Genomic DNA, 20,835 nt, shown 5'->3' with positions numbered 1-20,835 from the left:
ATCCCTCTAGTCAAATAGCAACAAACAGGTCATAAAACGCTATACCACTTTTTAGAGCAGCTCCAAAGCAAAATTAACTGACTAAAGCTAAAACTCTGGTGACATAACTCTGGAAAACAGTCGAGAGCACAGACAATTCATCGAAAAATATACCAAAGAGACATGTTTTTAACATATAAGACAGTTCTCAAACAATATACTCAGCTACGTCACATTAAAAATAAACCAAGATTAGCAGTGATTGTTCAGTATGAGAGATTCTCTCTCTCATTGCCCAACATTCTTTAATGTTATGGGGAAATACTCTAAAGTGCCTCAAAACTGTGGGTAAGAAAACATTTTTCTGTGTGAAAAAGGTCTAGGGCAAAGGAGTAATGCCTCTGTGACACTTACATTTCAATGCCCTGACCCTGAATTCAGGATGACCATGTTACCAATGCTGGTAAGCCATGTAAACCTACAAGAGAAATTGTGCATCTAACTCACAGCAGAGAATTAGAGGATGGAAGGATTCCGATGTCCTCTTTCCCTAAAAATGTGAACAACAGAATTGTATAATTGAATGTGAAGCAGAACTCTAGAACCACCCTTTCTCTATCCACACCATTGAGTTGACTGAGTGTCCTTTAACTTGCCAATCTGATGTCCCTGTTGGTAAGGGTTGCATAATCTGGCTAATGCCAGTCTAGGAGAACCAAAGCCACCTTCCTCTGCTCCTCAAAAAATTAAATGCTACAAAGGGCCCAGAGCATGTCAAATAAGAATTAAACTGTGGTGATTGTACCAAACCAATGCCTTAATGTTGTGGTCGAATCAATGAAAAACTGTCTTCAATTGCAAGGCAAACGGTCTAAATGCTTTAAAAAAAAAAAAAGTACCTGCACTTCAGGTTTCCCAATAACCAAACAAAGCTGCTTATAATTGGACCCATTAGCGGTGTGGAGGGGAGGGAGATAAGCTTTCGCTTCCTGCAAGGTGATTATGCATTAATTAAGCTGCCTATTTCTTTCTGGGGAAAATGAATCAATTAGAATCAAACATTCATGGGACAATTCTTCACAGAAAATGCACTGCCAACTCTAGAGATTGTACAGGAACAAGACAACTGGGGAGAATCATGTGCCAGAGGCTCCTTAATTCTCCAGTTTTCCGGAAACAAGTAAAATCAATTTTTCTGCCTGCTGGAGAGAAGGCATCAGTTTAATCAAACACTCTCAAGTATCACTGACTTTGACCCCCTGACCCATAAGTTATTCTCCATTCCATCCTGTTAATTTTGAGTTTTTCTCCATTCCATCGTGCCTTTTGAGAGATCTTTCGACTGTCAACAAGTGAATTAGATGCGACTGGTTTCATAAGACACATATTTCTTATGGGAGTGAAAGTTTTATCTCTTTCCCCCTAATTCACTCCTTCCTTAATGATTCAAGGAAACCGTTATGATGAGACAAGATAATTAGAAAGAGAACAAAGTGCATTTTATAGGACCGCACAAGTCAGGGGAAAGCACAATTAAAATTATTTGTTGTATTTATCCTTTAATTAATCCACTTATTTGCTGTTGATTGTCACAGGAGCAGGGAGCAGCGTACATCACAAGTGCAACAGTGCCAAGCATCGCATCATCTCGCCAAAGGTCGAGGCAAGGTCAGGTGGGTACAGCGTGCACTCCGAAGTGCAAAACAACGATGTCTCGGAAGGCAAGCACGAGCACAGTCACTGCAAGGCTTCCAGTCGGGAGAAGAGGAACGGGAAAGTGGCAAAGCCAGTGTTGCTCCATCAGAACAGTACTGAGGTATCTTCCACCAATCAGGTGGAGGTGCCGGACACCACCCAGAATTCTCCTGTGTCCATAAGCAGTGGCTTAAATAGTGACCCTGACATGGCGGACAGCCCAGTATTCACAGGCGTCTCAAGCATGGCGGTTGCTTCTGTGATGGGAGGCCTATCGCAAAGCGCAACTGTATTCATGTCCGAAGTGACGAACGAAGCGGTCTATACCATGTCCCCCACTGCCGGCCCTAACCAACACCTCTTGTCCTCTGATGCAGCTACCCAAGGACTGGTTCTTGCCGTAAGCTCTGATGGACACAAGTTTGCGTTCCCTGCATCAAACAATTCAGAGAGCTTGTCTATGTTGTCCACCAATGTTGCTGAAGAACTAGTACTCTCCACCACACTTGATAACAACAGAAAGATGTCAGAAACCACCATGAACTTTGACCCAGACTGTTTCCTCAACAATCCCAAGCAGGGGCAGACATATGGTGGAGGTGGGCTGAAGGGGGACAGCAGTAACGCCAACATAAGGCGGTCATCCAGTACGGATCGCAGTTTCAACTTCAGCGCTGCCCTAGTTAAAGAGATCAAAACTGAGGACACATCTTTTGACCAGCAGTTGTCTAAAGAAAGTTTCTCTAACACTTCCACATCGAACTCACTCACCCTAACAGCAGGCCCCGGTTTGCTGCCCTCCGGAGGGGGTCTCAGCCCGAGTACCACTTTAGAGCAAATGGATTTCAGTGCAATTGACTCCAACAAAGACTATTCAACCAGCTACAATCACACAGTACAGAGTCCCCACGTCCACCAAACACCTTCCCCTAGCTTCTTCCTTCAGGATGCCAGCAAGCCCATCCCTCTGGAGCAACCTTCACATAACAATCTGAGTGATGCAAACAACTCGTACGTGAACACGTTAGGAATGCCCAACGTGAAAACGGAGGTTACGTCCCAAACAACCTCCAACTGTAATGGTACAGTGGACCAAGTTAGAATAGAGGCACCCTCCTCTCTACAGCTAATGCAGTACCAAGCAAACTTCCAAGCCATGGCTGCGGAGAATGAAGTCACAATGGAGACATCTCAACAAGCGGAAGGGAACGACAACTTAATGAAAGCTGGTGAGCTTCAAGCCTGCAGTACGGAACATTATATGCAGCATGAAGCCAATGGTGTTATTAGAAACGGGAACGCCCTCCCCATACTCCAAGGGAACATGGTGCAAGGGCTCTACCCCGTTGCTCACCCTAGCATAAACAATAACTCTAACATGGAGCTGAACTTAGATCATTTTGACATCTCCTTCAGCAACCAATTTTCTGACCTTATAAATGATTTCATATCCGTCGAAAATGGAGGCAATACAATCTATGGACACCAGTTGGTGGCAGGTGACAACGGCGGGCTGCCTCACCCAGATGACGGCAGCAGGGCAGCGTATAGCCAGGCCGAGATGTGCATACCTTGCTGCAGCCCCCAGCAAGTCAACATGCAGCTCAGCAACACAGAAAATGGCGTCACCACCATGGCCTACATGCACGTGGCTGAGGTCGTTTCCGCTGCCGCCCAGGGGGCACTTGGGATGTTACAGCAGAGCGGCCGCCTGTTCATGGTGACGGATTACTCTCCTGAGTGGTCGTATCCAGAGGTGAGAATGCCCCTTTCATGCTTTTGCAATTAACAGACTATCTTTTAATGCTTTAAGAATAAGGGGTTGTTCGGATTGTTTTGTGAATGTACTCTGAAAAGCCTTTTAAGTGCATCCCCTTAGAAATAAGAGTCACAGAGTTCGAGCCATTTGCATGTCTGAATGCTAGTTTTATTAAGCACTTAATTACATTGACAGTTCTTTTCCTCTCTGGTAAAAAAAAAACTCAGCAATGAATGATTCTGCCTAGGTTTAAAAAGGACCTTCAATCTGCAGTCTGTACAAGGCTGTCCAATTAATTCTCAGTAGAAGCACACAATACATTAAAAGAGGGACTTAGGAATAGTCAATTGGTGACAACTGCAAGCAGCCTGGTGCAACGAGTGGTCGTGAGCATTCTTCTTGTCTTTGCAGAGGAGACAAGAAAGTGAAACACGTAGAACCCAGACCACAACATTTTTTTTCAGATAAGTCAGGTATTTATTCAAGACGGGGTTCTGAAACATATTGATTCACTTGTTTGGAGTTCATAAAGAATTCTAGGGTTCTTCCTGGAATTGTATGTGTCCAGGAGAAGTATAATGGATAACTATGTACAGACATGAAGTAGTAACGTGTGCTGTTCTGCATTTCCAGGGAACAGGGCTAAGGGCCAGGTGTGCAGGTCCCTAGTTCTATCTTTAAAACACATGAGGCCTAATTCACAAACTCATTTACTGTTGTAAACCAATGTCTATGGCTGACTATAGCTCCACAAATGCCTGTCAGAAATCAATGTTTTCCCTACTTTGTAATTCTATGCCACAACTGAGGACAGGTTTGCATTATTAAACTCCATGCAGGGGGTGGGGAGTGGAAGATCAATGCGTGGTTAGAATTTGCAAATGTCTACAAAAACATGAGTTTATTGGCGTTCAGCAGTTCTTTTTCTGACCTTGGAAATGTCCTGAGACTGGATTATCTCCACTTCTAGAATGTGAAGGGCAATAGAAGAGCCCCAGATTTGACAGGGTGTAACCAAGGTAAAAATGTTTTCACTGCCGAGAAGAAAAAAATAAACAAAAGTGCCTTTGCTTATCACGCTCCCTTTCCTCAAAGCAGAATTGTACCTTATGTTTAACTCCATATTGGGCAACAAGCAGATGTCATATGACTTACCCAGTAGTAAATGCAAGCGGTGTAGCTTTACAGGGAAGTACTGGGAATGATTGTGAATTCACAAAGGTCGCACATTTTACACCTCTGAGAAGGTGCATGTATATGAATGCAAATCTATAACTTTTGGGTGAATTGAGCCCTTTATATTTATTTATCCTTCGGCACGAGTGCATTTGAAAGATTCTTCCCGGTGGAAAACAACTAGCAAATGTTTGGTGAGAATCTGCTCCACTCCCTGAAAGTTTACTCATGCATGGCTTAGAACAGACTTGTATGAACTGCATTTGGCCCCAGAATTGAATACAAAGAGTTTGGGTGAAACACAAGACAAGAGTGTTTATCAATTACCATTCCTTCTTGCTGATCCAACATATATTTCAATGCAAATGTGTGCTTTATACTCTTTTCTCATACTTTTATAAACCTAAGGGGGAAATTCCATGTATTGCAATGCAGGCAAGGGAAAGATAACGGGTGGAAGAAACACTTGGGGCCATACGCTACATAGTTTAGCATTCAATACATTTGTGAATTGATTTTGACTTTTTGGTTACCATAAAAATAGAGCAAAAACCTTTTCTCCATCTTTTCAACCAACTTTGCTAAGTGATAACTTCAGTTTGGGAACAAGCAGAGAAATACTTATTCCACAAATTTGAATTGTAATTTAAAATACTCTTTAATGGTAAAGTCAAATTTGATTTACTATTCTAAAAATGCCACTTTTAGAAAGTTGGCATTTTTCTGCCTAAATCAAACGTGCCTTTCTGCCAACGTTGAGGGTCACATGACTGGATGACTCTCCAGTGGTGTGTTATGTATTCCTTCCAGACATAAGGACAAAAAGGACGTGGGTGTAGAGGGAGTTGGTCTTCTTGACAGGATGGCTGCGGAGGAGTATGCCATGCCCTTATGACTCTTCAAAGGAACCTACCTGCAGCGCACACAAAGGAACCTGACTGCAGGCTTGCTCCTGCCTTTGTCCGTCACCCTAGACAGACTAGAGCCAAATCTAGAGGATGGGGAACAACTGGCCAGAACTTGTTTGGGAGTAGGCCTGGGATTGCCCCCACACAAATAATGACACTGGGTATAAGAATGGCACCCTCAAAACCCCTGGGAAGATCCAGAAGTAGAACTGCTCAGCTGTCTGAAGAAAGAAGACTGGACTTGCTAGCTAGCCTTGAACCCAAGATCCTCTGAAGTGATTCCAAGTGTCAGCTGGCAGACCTTCAGCTGTGGCTCCTAGCATAGTCGTGGACTGTGAAGAATTAAACTCTTCACCAGGATCAACCTGGTCCCTATATCTGCCTCTTGCGCCATCACAATAGGCCTGAACCTCTGACGTTGACTGGTCCAGCGAGAGCAGATACCCATGAGTTGCTCTTTGTGCTCTATGGTGTTATTTTTGACTAAAATAAAAAAAAATCATAACTCTGATTATGCTGATACGATGTTTGTCACTTTGGAATAATTTTATTGATTCATTTTTCTCTATTCTTCTAAATTGGTTTGGGATTTTTCTTGTGTTGTGTTTTCACTTTAGTTCTGCATAACTGCTTTCCATATTGAGCATGCTTATTTAGTGACTCTGTGGTTCACCTGAAAAGATTGTGTTCATTACTTGAGTGGGGCACTCACCAACCTCCACTAATAGCCAAAGTTTCCTACAGAAATGCACTGTACAACGCATTTTCTCTTTTACACAAACTCACTATCTTTCACTAAGTAAAAAGCTCCTATCTGCAGTGAGTGGTAAAGTCCTCCCTTCACAGACGGGCAAGACCGACAATGCCCTCTCAGTGAATGCAGTCCTCTTCTCACTGAACATTGTCATCTTCTCCTCCTTTAATGTGAGATGTCACAGCACTCTGGCCACTAATTGGTACTCATTTTATCCATCTCAAAAAGATGACATTGCTGGCTCCTCCTGCTGTGATTCGAGCATGTTGCTTGCACCTTGTGCACAGATTATTGCAGCAGACGCATGAGCCCATCGAACTATGTTACCTGCGCACTGGTTATGTATTAAGGGCCTAATTTATAAGGCCTTGCGTGAGTTTTGCGCTTCCGATGCGTCACTTTTTGTGACGCATCGGCGGCGTAAAACAAGCCTCCTGATGCGCACTATTTACAAAGTGACGCATCTAAGCAGATGCGTCACTTTGTAAACCCCTGCGCTACATTATACCTGCGTCAGGTATAATGTATGCAGAGGGGGCGTTCCCCCGCATAAAGCCTCGTAATAGTGACGCAGTGAAATCTATGAGATTTCACTGCGTCACTTTTAGGACGCTGTTGCATAAAAATCTTGCGCCTGCCTCACAGCAGGCATAAGACTGACGCAAGCCATTTCACATGGGGCTTTCCCCATGTGAAAGGAAGCATTGCTGGAGTTGCGTCACTTTTGTGACACACTCCAGCAATGCGTCACTTTTGCGCCCACAGATACGTCAGAAATACTGACGTATCTGTAACTCCTTGCGACATGCTGCGTCATATTATAAATATGAAGCATCAATCATGTCGCAGGGAGAGCGCAGTGAAAAGTGACGCATCGCTGTTTTCACGCAGCGATGCGTCACTTTTCATAAATGAGGCCCTAAGACATTAGCCTTGCATTGTTTTTGATTATACATTGATCTTCCATGTTTCGTCTCCACTACAATCATCCAGAAGCCTTGCCATGCACGAAGAGTGGGTGTGGGCCCAGTTTCCAGATAACCAATAAAGAACTCCATGGCATGGACCAAATCGACAAATGTTGCAGATGGCACAGACTTGCAAGGCCTTCCCTGTTTTCTCATGATCAATGATGACATGTACCCTCAGGCGAATCAAATTCGCATTCCTTGGATTTGAGTGAAATGCATCGCTGATCGAGTGACAAGAATGAGGTCAATAAATGGGAAAGAAAACATTTTATTCATATTTTTCTGAATAAAAAAAACGATAAGAAAAGAAAAAAGGCGAGAAATTGAAAGTTGCAGTAATGCAAATTAGACTATGTTGGAACAGCTCAGACATGCCATGCAGTATGTAAAGACATTTAGAATATACAAGAACAAGACTAGGTAGTGTCTGCATGCAGATGGCACCCATGATGTATAATTGTAATTAGGCACGGTTTTGCAAAGGAAGGCACTAAAAATGAAGAAATGAAGGCAGGCTGCGAGCTTCCAGGCAAAAGTGTTGTACAATAGAGGAGCTAGGCAGGCGAAGTACCCAGCGCTGAATGATGCGAGGTCTCCAGGGGTCTGCTTGCTGTAAGTCACTTCCGTTCAAATGGATGGAGATCCGAGCAAAACACAATGGACTATAAATCTTAACTATGGTTTCCAAAATATATTGCAGCAATTATTGGAAATACTGTAACCGCTTTGCTAAATGCGCAATGCTGCAAAATACATAACAAAAACCTTTGCATTCTGCCTTAAAGATGCAATTACTAAAGATAATTGGAAGAAAGCCAACTTGATTGATGATCCAACATGTTCCCGACAATAGGGGATCAGATTCTATAGGCAATGAAAATATGTAAAAACACTTTGGCACCTTGTTGAGAGCAATGAAAAATGCTCTCAGCTTGTACTGTAGACACAGTGCACATAAAGGTGTATGTTGTGGTAGAGAATATCGAATCTCAAATATCAGTGGGGCAGAATATAGGTACAGTTATATTGAGGAATGAAATATTGAAAGGTAAGTTCATTGAAAGAGGTAAGTAAAGGTTACAAGGACATTATAGTTAGGGTCAGATTTCACACACACATACAAAACCAGAGAAATTCAGCCGTTATAGTTAGTGAGCTAACTTTAACTCATGCCCCTGCAATGCACTGCTAATGACCTCACATATTACATCACGCATGACATGGTTGGTGACATCACTGATAACATCTCAAATGACATCACTGATGGTATTATCCCAAAGAATCTCTGACACACACACGCACACCCCATATAACCTTTTATACACCCACTCCACCTAGCACACTTTTATTCTCAAATCCATTCACACACACATACCAGTATTTACACAGCCACTCAGTGATTCATAGATCAAAACACACACCCACTCATAAACCTACACACACTAAGTTAGTCACCCATAGAGCTACTCACACACCTACTCACTCACCCATACAATCAATCATACAACCACTTACTCACCCGTACAGTAACACGTACTCACTCACTTACTCATACAGATACTAATGCATACTCATTAACCTATGCAGTCACTGACACAAGCACACACTCGTCCATACCGCCACTCTCACATTTACCCATACAGTCACTCATATATCCCATTACTCACCCATACTGCCTTTCAAATGCCCAGTTACTCACCCATATACAACGGACACCCACACTCACTCAATTCAAATCATTTCAATGCCTGCTTTATTCGATTTTTTGTGCAGAAAATCATAAAAGCACATAGTTTAAAACATCAATAATAAATAATAAAAAGGTGCACCGGATACTTTTAAATACAAATTACTCCAAAATGCAGCATTTAATTCCAATGATAATTTACAAATTCATTTTGTCATCACCAGTGAATTTCATATAAAGATTCCTTTCCTATAGTTAACAATACTTTTAAAAAAAGATGCTTTTGACTTTGCAAAACATTCATTTTCTAAAAATTGTAGTGATAAGAGCGCTGGCCTATATTTTCTCAATCCTAACAGTCTTAAAATAGGTAAAATCCTACACACTCACTCACCCATACAGCCCCACACACATGCACTCGCTAACCTATACAGCCACTGACTCACTCACTCACTCACTCACTCATCACCCTCCCACACAGACACTCAAATATCCACAGAGGTACTCAGACAACCAATCACTCACCCATACAGAAACTCACTCACACACCCATACAGCCATTTGGACACCAACTGTCAAAAACATACAGACATTCACACAACCAGTCACTCACCCAAATATTCACTGAGACACCTAATCACTCACTTGTACATTTAGTCATGCGCCCACTGATTCATCCAATCAGGCACTCATTCATGAGCTGATTCACCAATACACCTTGATATACAATTTAACACTCACACTTTTTTTAAAAACTCAAGTGACCAGATGATGTCATCAGTGATGTCATGAGTGATGTCATTTGAGATGTCATCAGTGATGACACTGACTATGTCATAAGTGATGTAATATTTGAGGTCATAAGTGGTGCATTGTGGGGGCGCGAGTTATAGTTTGCTCACTAACTATAAAAGCTGATTTTTTCTCGTTTTGAATGAGTGAAATCTAACCCTAACTACAATGTCCCTGTAACCTTTTTTTCAGTAAATTTCTAATTTCTAAGTTTTTTTTAATGCTAATTCCTAACTATAACGTCCCTGTAACCTTTGTTTTTATTCAGTGAATTTCTATGTTTTTTTAACTAGTAGTCGCGTTTGCAGAGTGGTAGAGAAAGGGGACGTGGCCTCCAAAGACCTCTTAGCAATCCCACTTTGTTGGACTGGACTTACTGGAGATAACAGGAAAGGTAGTTGAAAAAAGGGGCGGGCCTCCTGCGATTTGACTGCTTTAAAAAATAAAAAAAGTATTTTTTAGGAAGGGGGGCCTCCTGGCCCCCCACCCCTGGGCTGTTTCAGGCCCCAGGGACCCATCCCCTGAGGCATGCCCCTTTTATAATGTATTTTTCTTAGAAAAAGGGAGGGGCCCCCTCCTACGCCGATTTCGGACCCAGGGACTCCATCCCCCGGTCCCCGGATTTCTTTTTTATATTATCTAATTTTTTTTTTTCACAGGAAGGGTGGTCGCATGGCCCCCTTCCCTGGGACATTTTTGGACCCGAAGACCCCCTCCCCCAGGGAACGACGTTTCAAAAAAAAAAAAAAAATTAAAGGGAGGGTGGCCGTGGGGGCAGAATGAAGACACTAGATAAAACAGTATTGTGTTTGAAAAAAAGAAAACTTAAAAAAGGCTTATTAATAAAATTACGTTTTGCAAGATTTTTGAAGGTGATTGGAAGCACAGCTTTGGTACAGAACCTTATTTTAATGAGGAAAGCTATTTACAAGAGAACAGACTAGTGCATGCAGTTGATAAAACTGGTTGTTGTTACGAGGTAAAAGATGGTAAACCTATTACGAAAGATATGGTTCCAAGGAATATAGAGGAAGTGATAGCTGAAGAGGCGCAAGGAAGGAATAGGCAGGTCCTTGTATACAAATGGAACTTTAGTAGTATTTACAGTGTTCAGCAGCAATAAATTAATATGTTTAGGGATTTTTTACTTCAATTTCCAGATGGAAGCTTCAAGCAGAAAATAGCAATTTAGTAAGAAATAGATCCATGGAAAGTGAGGAAGTACAGTAATATACAGCGACATTTACTGGCATGTCTAGCTAAGAAAGTGTGCACAAGCACCTTTCTTCACTTCAGAATGTTATGCATCACTCTAAAATGCAAAATTTAATTAAGAGACTTTACTATGTAAAATCCCTGCCTTATGTTTAGGAGAGATGAATAGAGCTCTGTTGCACGTTATATTAACAGGGGTAGAAAATGTTTGTGGAAATGTTTAGTTTGATTTCTTTGGCCCTGAACAGGAGTCATTGGAAAATTATGTATTGGTTAGTGTAGGTGAAGAGGAACAGGACACAGGCATTAATACTAATAACTTTGCACAAGAGATTACAAAGTTAACACATTATCTTCAGGAAAAACCAAACTCTCTGTATTTGTTGCTGATGGACTCACTCCAAAAGTCAAACACAAGAGAACAGAGATAAGTGGTGAGAATTTGGTGTATATTTATTCGTGGAGGACAAGCTTGATTTGTTCACATGTCAAATTACATGTAAGTGTTGCTATAATAAGTTAGAGGATAACATAATGCCAGCAAGAGCCATACATAACAAGTTAGAATTAGTATCAATTCCAGGAGAACTTCAAGAATTACATGTTTATGAATCAGCTCTCATACAGTGCATACATCCTTTTCAAACAATGGTTCATGTAGTACGAAAGACAGGAATCTGCCACCAACAGAGCTACAGAAAGGACTTAAAGGAAGAGTTGTCTACTTACCTTTGGATTTTAAGCAGAATATTGAAACTTTCGGTGTAGAGAAAGATATTGATGAGCCACATTTAATGCTAGTAAATTGTGCGACTACAAAGAGTAAACAAAAATCTGGCAAGAGTTAGTTGATGTTAGTAAAGTAAAAAAACAGCAACATTATACCAGGTAAAAAATAATATTTATTATAAAAACGGTGATGTTGTTCGAGTTGTAACTTGTACGGAGGATGAAACCTTACCTTCATGTGGACAGAGTCAAAAAGAAGACCGATCCAGCTCAAAAGAAATGTATGACTGCTACAGCATCCGTCCACTGCTTTATAAAGAAGTTATTGGTCATGCTATTGATACCTTTCAAATGAAACAAGCAAAAGGAGCTCCCATGAGTGTGTGGGAGAAAAGTTTAGAGGCTCGCTGTTTTCCACAATTGTTTCCCACTGAAGCAGGGGCTGATATGATGACCACCCCATACAAATACGAGTGGTCGAATGCCGGTCAACAAAATTATATTCAGAGGATCCTAGATATTATCAATGTATTCCCTACATTTTCCATCTTTTATTGAAGAGTGAGTTGTCTGGCTATCTTATGCTGTAAACCACATGCTGAAAACAGGAGTTAATCTGAGAAATCTCTCTTCAAAGGAATTAGTTGACAAAGTACATGAAAAGGATGAAAAGTTAGAACACAACACTGAATAATTTGATGGCATCAGGTAGGTGTACCTACCTCATTTTTGACACTCAGCTGTACTGAATACGCATGAAATGACCTGCTTACATTTTTAAGAGAAGCAAACTCAAACATTAAGGACATCAATGTGAAGACAGCAGGAGAAGTTTGCTCTTTGGATCCAGCTAATGTTTGTAGATATTTTAACCACAATCAATCAATCAGGGAATTGTAAGCATGCTGCTCACCTGCGAGGGTCTCAAGTCGCTGAGGGGGGGGGTACGTAGATCTGTCTTGAGGGTCTTCCTGAAGGTGTTCAGGGAGGGGGCTCGTCTGATGTCTGCTGGTAGCTCGTTCCAGGTCTTGGCAGCAATGTGGGAGAAGAATCTTCCACCTGTTCTGGCTCTGTGGATGTGCAGGGTTTCTGCCAGTGCAAGGTTGGAAGATCGGAGGTTTCTTTTGGGTACATGGAAGTTGATTCTGTCGTTGAGGTACTTGGGTCCGTTGTTGTGTAGACATTTGTAGGCGTGAGTGAGGATTTTGAAGATGACTCTTTTATCCATGGGGAGCCAGTGTAGTCTTAGTAGGTGCTGGCTAATGTGTTCGTGCTGGGGGATGCTGAGGATGAGTCTGGCGGCGGAGGTTCTGCATTGTCTGCAGTTTGCGGAGTAGGGACTTGTTGATGCTGGCATAGAGTGCATTTCCGTAGTCCAGTCTGCTGGTGATGAGTGCGTGGGTGACTGTCTTCCTTAACTCAGGTGGGATCCATTTGAAGGTCTTGAGGAGGATGCGGAGGGTGTTGAAGCAGCTGGAGGTGACAGCGGTTACCTGTCGGTTCATGGTGAGGGATGAGTAGAGTACGATGCTGAGGTTCTTGGCGTGGTCTGCGCAGGTAGGCAGGCTTCCACGGGTGGCCAACCACAAGGTGCTGTCCCATGCTGAGGGGGTGGTACTGAGGGCGAGAACTTCTGTCTTCTCGGCTTTGAGCTTCAGGCAGCTGATGGTCATCCAGGCTGCAACGTCTTACATTCCTTTTGGTGGTGGTGGTGGGGTTTTTGGTGAGGGAGAGGATGAGTTAGGTGTCGTCAGCATAGGATACGATGTTTAAGCGTGTTGTCGGACGATGGCTGCGAAGGGGGCCTTGTAGATGTTGAAGAGGGTCGGGCTCGGTGATGACCCCTGTGGGACTCTGCAGGTGATTATCGTGGGGTCGGAGAGGAAGGGTGGTAGCCTCATCCTTTGACTGCTTCCGGTGAGGAATGATTGGATCCAGTCCAGGGCTGTTCCTTGTATTCCTGCGTCATGTAGTCTGGTGGCTAGTGTGCAGTGAGAGACGGTGTTGAAGGCCGCTGATAGGTCGAGTAGCATGAGGGCTGCGGAGTGGCCTGGTCCTTGAGGATATGATGTCGTCTGTGGCGGTGAGTAGGCCGGTCTCTGTGCTGTGGTTGCTTCGTAATCTTGATTGGGGTGGGTCGAGGACAGCGTTGTCTTTGATGAATGGTGTCATTTCCCAGTTGACTGTTTTCTCTGCGACTCTGTCTGCGAAGGGGAGGAGCGAGATGGACAATAGTTCTTGAGGTCTGTGGGGTCAGCTGTGGGCTTCTTGAGCAGGGGTCTGACTCCTGCGTGTTTCCAGTTGTCTGGGAAGGTGCCTGTTTTGAAGGTGGTGTTGATGGTGCGTTTTAGTTCGGGTGTGATGGCAGCTGTGCATTTGTGGTAGATGTGAGGGGGCTGGGGTCGGTAGGTGCCCCCGAGTTGATGCCTTTCATGGTCGAGATGGTGTCTTCAGCCATGATTGGTGTCCAGTTGGAGATGGTGGGCTAGCTGGTGTCTCTGGGGGAGGGGGGCCGTCTGTGGCACTTGGTGGATGATCGACAAAGTTGTCCTAGAGGTTTTTGATCTTGAGGTGGAAGTAGGTTCTAAGCTTGTTGCAGAGGTCTTGGGATGAGGTGATGTCTGTGGCTTCATTGCGTGGGTTGGTGAATTCTTTTACGACACTGTAAAGTTCCTTGGACTTGGTGAAGTTGGCGAGGAGTTTGTTGTGGATGAAGTTCCTCTTGGTGGCTCTAATTTGATTGTGGTAGTCCGTCATGGCGCCCTTGTAGGTGGTGCGGTTTTTGGTTGTCTTGGTTTTTCTCCAGTTCTTCTCCAGGCGTCTGCAGGTACGCCTGGCTTCTTGGAGAGCGGTGGTGAACCAGGTGGCTTTACTGGGGCATTGTATGTTAGGGTTGCGTAGCGGTGTGAGCTCATCTGCGCAGTTGGAGATCCAAATGTGGCGTTCTCTGGCTGTGCTGTTTGCATCAGATGCCCAGGTGTGGTTGTCTCGGGTGAGGGTGGCGTTAAATTGCTCGTCGGTTACCTTCTCCAGGTTCTTTGTGGTGGGTGTGGTGTTGGTTTGGGTACCTTGGGTTTGTCAACGGTGAAGTGTACACAGTGGTGGTCGGTCCATGTCGGTTGCATTGTGTGGCTGAAGTGGACGATGCTTCCTGCCGCAAAGATGGGGCAGAGGGTGTGTCCTGCTGTGTGGGTTGGTGTATTGACAAGGTTGTCACGAAGGGTGGTGGAGTTGGGGCCGCTGGGGTTGTCGAGGTGGAAGTTCAGGTCTGCAATGTGTATGTAGTTCATTGAGGCGATGGCGTGGGGTGCAATGAAGTCGGTGATAGTGATGGCGAAGGGTGTCCGGGGTGGTCTGTAGATGAGGGTTCCTTGGAGTGTGGCTTTTGGGGGTGGTCTGGATCTGGAAGTGCAGATGTTCAGCGGAGGGGAAGGTTTCGCTGGAGGTGGTGAGGTGAAGGGTGCTCCTGTGGCTGATGATGAGGCCCCCTCCAGGGTGGTTGGGCCGGTCTTTCCTCTGGATCTTGTATCCGTCCAATATGGCGGTGTTGATGTCGGGGGCGGAGGATGCGTTGGTCCAGGTTTCTGTGAAGAAGGCGATGTCGGGCGAGAGGGGGTCGAGTAGGTTCCAGATTTCCATGGCGTATTTGTGTACGGAGTATACGTTGAGAAGGATGCATTTTAGGGTGTTGGAGGTCGGATTGGCGGTGAGGGTCTGGCGGCAGTGGAGGCAGGAGAACTGGCCGTGGGTCATGTTCAGCGAGGCCTGTTGGCATTCCCTAAGTCTTCCAGGGTTGAGTGCGAGGAGGGTGATGGTGTTGTAGCGATGGATGGTCGGAGATCCAGGGTTCCAGGCTCTGGCTGCGGTCGTGTCGCGGACAGGCGCAGAGAGGCTTGCCTTAGGTACGCTTTTGGCGCGCCAGCGGCACGGCTGTGCAGCGGCCATTATAAATAGGGGAGGGAGGCACAGCTGGGAGGCGGGAGTGGGAAACAGCAGGGTGGGGCCGCGGGGGCAGCAGCGGCAGGTGGGGAAGCAGGAAGCAGGAAAAATGGTCAGAGGGGGCAGAACGGCACATTAGCAAGCAGGGCACAGTACATTAAAAAGCAGGCACAACAAGGCACAATAAATAATAAAAGAGAAAAGCACAACAGGAGAGGCAGCAGGGCATCGGAGCAAAGACAGAGGGCGCAATATAGGCAGGAGCCAAAGCTCGAACCCCTACCTGTACTGAGTGCTGCCTAGGCAGAGGCATAGCACTGCTGCCGGAGCTACCGAGGAATAGAGCAGGTCCCTGGACGGTTTTAAGGCATGCTGTCTTTCATCTGCAACAAAAAAAATCTTCCTCCTGGCAAAGTAACTGATTTCTTCCTCATATTCACATGCTGTTATGGATAAAAAATGCACCAAAATTTAGAACAGAAAGTGATGGGTCAGTACTTTCTTTCATAGAACAGTATGTAACATGTGCAATCTTTAACAACAGTGGAGAAAAAGGTCTGAGACTCCAAGTTCTGCGCTTTCAAGCACATAGATGTGGGAAATACTGTCATCAAAAATACAGATGCAATGGAAAATTTTACACAAGATGTTGGTTTGTATTTCCACGACCTGTAATTTCTCAAGCAAGATTGAACAGCTTTTTATCTACAGTCAGTCATACACTGGCAGGAAAATCACTGAAAAACACATACAACCGGAGGACAGAGGCCTCCATGCATATTAATGACTATAACCCTGTGATTTTCAAAATGTGGAATGCTAATGTGGATATACAATTTGTTGCAGACAACTCCATCGCTGTTGCTAGTTATGTCACTTTGTATATTACAGCAAAATCAGGGACGACAATGTGGGAGGAGATTTCAGCAGAAAAGACTAACCAAGCTAACCAAGAAATTGTACAGCTTCATAGAGTGGAGGGCATGTTGTGGAGTGGCATGGAGTCATAGAGTAGAGTGGAGAATCATTGAGTGGCGTGTTGAGTTGAGTGTCATAAAGTGGCATGGTGTGGCGTGTCAGAGCAGACTGGAGTGGTGTGGCGTAGAGTGGTCTGGAGTGACATGTCATAGAGTGGAGGGGCATAGAGTAGAGTAGAGTGTTGTAGAGTGGAATGCATAGAGTGGAGTGGTGTGTTGTACAGTAAAGTGGGGTGGGGTGTCATACAATGGCATGTTGTTGAGTGTCTTGGATTGAAGGGGCATAGAGTGACATGGTATGTCGTAGAATGGAGTGGTGCCTCATACATGCAGTGGCATGTCATGTAGTGGAATGGTGTGGAGTATTGTAAAGTGGAGTGGAGTGTCATAGCGTGGAGTGGTGTATCGTAGAGTAAAGTGCCATGTTGTAGAGTGGCGTGCAACAGAGTGGAGTGAACCAGCATGTCATAGTGTCTTTTGTCATATATCTTTTTTTTATTTAAAGAGGAGAGGAGTGGTGCGTCATAGCATGGTGTGACATGTCATAGAGTGGTGTATCATAGATGTCTAGAGTGGATGTGCGTAGAGTAATGTGGCATAGAATGGATTGACATGTCGTACTGTGGAATGGTGTGTAGTTCAGTGTAGTAGCTTGTTGTACAGTGAAATGATGTGGAGTATTGTGAAGTGGAGTGCCATAGAGTGAAGTGGTATGTCGTAGCATGAAGTGGGGTGCCATAGAGTGGAGTGGTGTGTCATAGAGTAGAGCGGAATGACATGTCATACGGTGTATCTACAGTGGAGGTGCACAGAGTGGAGTGGCGTAGAGCAGAGTGGCATGCAGTACAGTGGAGTAGAGTGTCGTAGAGTGGAGCAGCGTGCCATACAGTGAATTGGCAGCTCATGGAGTGGAATTGCATACCGTGAAGTGCTGTAGAGTGGAGTGTCATACAGTGGAGTGGAATGTCGTAGAGTGAACTGGTGTATTATAGAGTGGAATGCTGTAGAGTAGTGTAGTAAAGTGGAGTACTGTGTCATAAAACAGAGTGAGTAAACTGACATGGAGTGGCATAGAGGGAGTGGTTTAGAGTGAAGTTCAGCAACATAGAGTGGCATAGAGAGGAGTGGCATAGAGTGGAGTAGAGTGGAGTGGAGTGTCATGGAGTGGAGTGGTGTATAGTGTGGTGTGATATAGGGTGTTGTCACAGAGTGTTGTGTTATAGAGAGTGGCGGCATACAGTACAGTAGCAAAGATTGTCGTGGCATAGTGTGTTGTGTTGAACAGTATTGTGGCATACAGTGGAGTTGGATAGAACACAGTGGCATAAACTGGAGTGGCATGTTATAGACAGGAAACAACCTTTACAACGCGATCCCTTTACAACGCAAGTCATTATATCGACTTGCTCCAGATGGTGCTCCAACCTAAGGAATAGTATGAGTTACTATTCCAACACCTTCCCTACTGTTGCGCAAGGTGGAGTTGGAATAGTAAATTTTACTATTCCTAAGGTTGAAGCGCCATCTAGTTCAAGTCGATCTAATGACTTGCATTGTAATGCTATCACGTTCTAACAACGCAGTCGTTGTAACGACTCCGTTGCAATGGAACGCAATGTAAAAGCATGCATTGTAGCATGCTATATTCGTTATAGAGTACACAGGGGTGGCATAGAGGGGAGTGTCATAGAGTAGAGTGGAGAGGCGTGTCATGAAGTGGCATGTCATAGAGTGGGGTGGCGTGAAGTGTCCCAGAACAAAGTGCAGTCAGAGACATTTTAAAGCATGGGCAAAGTGGGCTCTGGCCCAGGGCCCCAGTATTTTAGGGGGCCCCTGATAGAGCCAGCTCTGCTCTGAAGAGAATCTTAACCTGATGACCTTGAATAATTCTTAAACAGGTTGTTTTAAATACTGTTTTCCGTTCGTTTATTTTTTGATGTGGGTGATATGTAGGAGTTTTACAGACATTTTTCAGAGAAGTGTTGTATTTGTGTATCACGCAAAAACCTTAAAAAAAGGTTATTTTGGATCAAAGAGGACCTCACATATGAGAAATGGGAGGTGGTCACAGAGATTATTTGCAGTAATATTAGTGAGTTGCTGTTGTATACACTATCGAAAATACACATCACCATCCCTGAATAATAGATGTAAACCCATTTAGAATTCAGACCAGTGTGCATGAGCACTGTCAGTGACCTGGCCTAAGAAGTCATGAAAGAACAGAAAATGGATCATAAATTCAAAGATGTTTGAATAGGCGCCCTCAAAATACGTTTGGCCCAGGGCCCCCAAAATCCTTAAGATGTCCCTGAGTGGAGTGTTGTAGAGAGGAGGTGCATGTCGTTGCGTGGTGTGTCATTGAGTGGTGTGCCATAGAGTGGACTGGAGTGGCGTGTCGTAGAGTGGCATAGAGTGGCGTAGAGTGTTGTGGAGTGGCATAGAGTGGAGCGGCATGTCGTAGAATACAGTAGTGTGCCATACAGTGCAGCGGCATTTCATGGAGTGGAATATCGTTGAATAGAGTGGAGTGGCATAGAGAGGATTGGCATGTCATAGGGTGAAGTGGCATGTCGTAGAGTGGAGAAGCATGTTGTACAATGTCTTTTGGCAAACATATACTTTTATTTCAAAATGTGTAGGGGAGTGGAGTGGCGTGTCAGAGTTTCTTAGAGTGGAGGTGCGTAGCGTGAAGTGGCATAGAGTTTAGTGGCATGCCATACAGTGGGGTGACGCATCTTAGAGTGGAGTGGAATGTTGCACAGTGCAGTGGCATGTCACAGAGTGGAGTGGCGTGGTGTGGAGTGGAGTGGAGTGTTTTATCATCAAGTGACTTTTGTCATAAATTATTTTTTGCTCAGCCCCCTTACCTTTTCTCTCCCCCCCCCCATCCTGCTGGCTTTTTGCTTACTTACCTGTTACATTTATGCTGCCCCCATTGTCGGATTCATATGTATCCCACTTAACAATTGTTTCACTCTCTTATACTTTGCTGTAGTATTCAGCTTTGTTTTCATTGGCATTTGTGAATTCAATAAAATTATTTCAACAAAAAAATATATAAATACAATAGTGAAAATACTTTTCTCTAACTCTTCAGACTTTGGCAAAGTGCCTCATTTCTTCCTATAGATTAAAATGTAGTAAAAATCTATGTCTCACTTAGGAATCCAGAACACAGCCAAAAAGTGGTCTAGACAATATGGCTGTCTTTTTATTTTATAAGGGCTTCATTAACCAATTATATTGTGTTTTGCCATATTTGTCTTCGCTATGAACTGCGGTATACTGCAGTTCAATATCTCACTAACTTGTGTCCGTTATTACTAAAAAATGACTAAACCAATTTTGATCAAATATAATAAGGGACCCTTTCAACACCATAATCAATATTTCTGCCAAATGTCATAAAGGGATGCTCAGGCATGTTACCTCTAGGTCTGCCTCATAGTTTCTGGAAAACGCATTAGTGGAAAAACACAGTTTGAGTCTCCCCTTTTTTTTGCACCTCCCTAACTAATCACCATGAAACGTAGCATCCTCAGCCAATGTTGAAAAAAGAATATATCTAAAAGTTTTGTGGAGATTTGTCAAACGGTGGGGAAGTTATTACCAATTAAAAATGTGAGGAATTCCTATGTCTCAGATCCTAAAATCCTAACTATAACCATATAGTGGTAGTCACCACTAAGGAGTTTTAGTTAGGTATGCTTTTCCATAGAAAGAAAATGTTTTGGTTTGCTAATAACTTGTGCCCTATTTGATGAATCTTCACAAAAGTTTCCAAAAAAGCATTCATCCACCTCTGCTCTTTTCTGGAAAGATTTGGGGCGATCTGTCAAGCGAGGGTGAAGAAAAAAGAGAGGTACCCAAAATGCAAAATCATAATGCATTTTCCATAGACTTCTCTAGACTGGGCTACAGCAAAAACTGCTGAAGGGAATTAAATAACATTTGTCAGAAATCTAGATCTTGGTCCGCAGATTGTGCTATTTGTGATTTAGTCTGAATCAATTCAGTAGTTTTTGAGAAATTAAGGTACCAACATAATTGTATATCTGGATGATTGGGGAGCACCAATTTAAAAATAGTCTTCTGCTTGGCCCAGTGTGCTTTATTTCCCTTGGGCCATCTCACTCCCGCCGGAGTCAGACTCCCAAAGGAATGAATTCTCTTGTTGGCTGCCAGCCACATGGGAAAATGTGGCTGCAGCCATTACAGGACTCAGGGACTAAGTCCCCTGTTCTGAAGTAA

At 43.9% G+C, this 20,835-nt stretch overlaps 1 protein-coding gene across 1 annotated transcript in view; it reads left to right on the top strand.

Annotated features, from left to right (window-relative positions):
* Positions 1-20,835, top strand: part of CAMTA1 (calmodulin binding transcription activator 1) — a 3,172,802-nt gene that overhangs the window by 2,511,383 nt on the left and 640,584 nt on the right. The window contains exon 8 of the mRNA XM_078642975.1: positions 1,575-3,430. Coding sequence (XP_078499101.1) covers positions 1,575-3,430 — 1,856 coding nt within the window. The remainder of the gene's footprint in view (positions 1-1,574; positions 3,431-20,835) is intronic.

This window comes from Lissotriton helveticus, chromosome 5_1 (genome assembly GCF_964261635.1).
Source record: "Lissotriton helveticus chromosome 5_1, aLisHel1.1, whole genome shotgun sequence".
NCBI classification, from domain to species: domain Eukaryota; kingdom Metazoa; phylum Chordata; class Amphibia; order Caudata; family Salamandridae; genus Lissotriton; species Lissotriton helveticus.
Note: the sequence above shows the minus strand (reverse complement) of the source record. Positions and strands in the feature narration are given on the sequence as shown.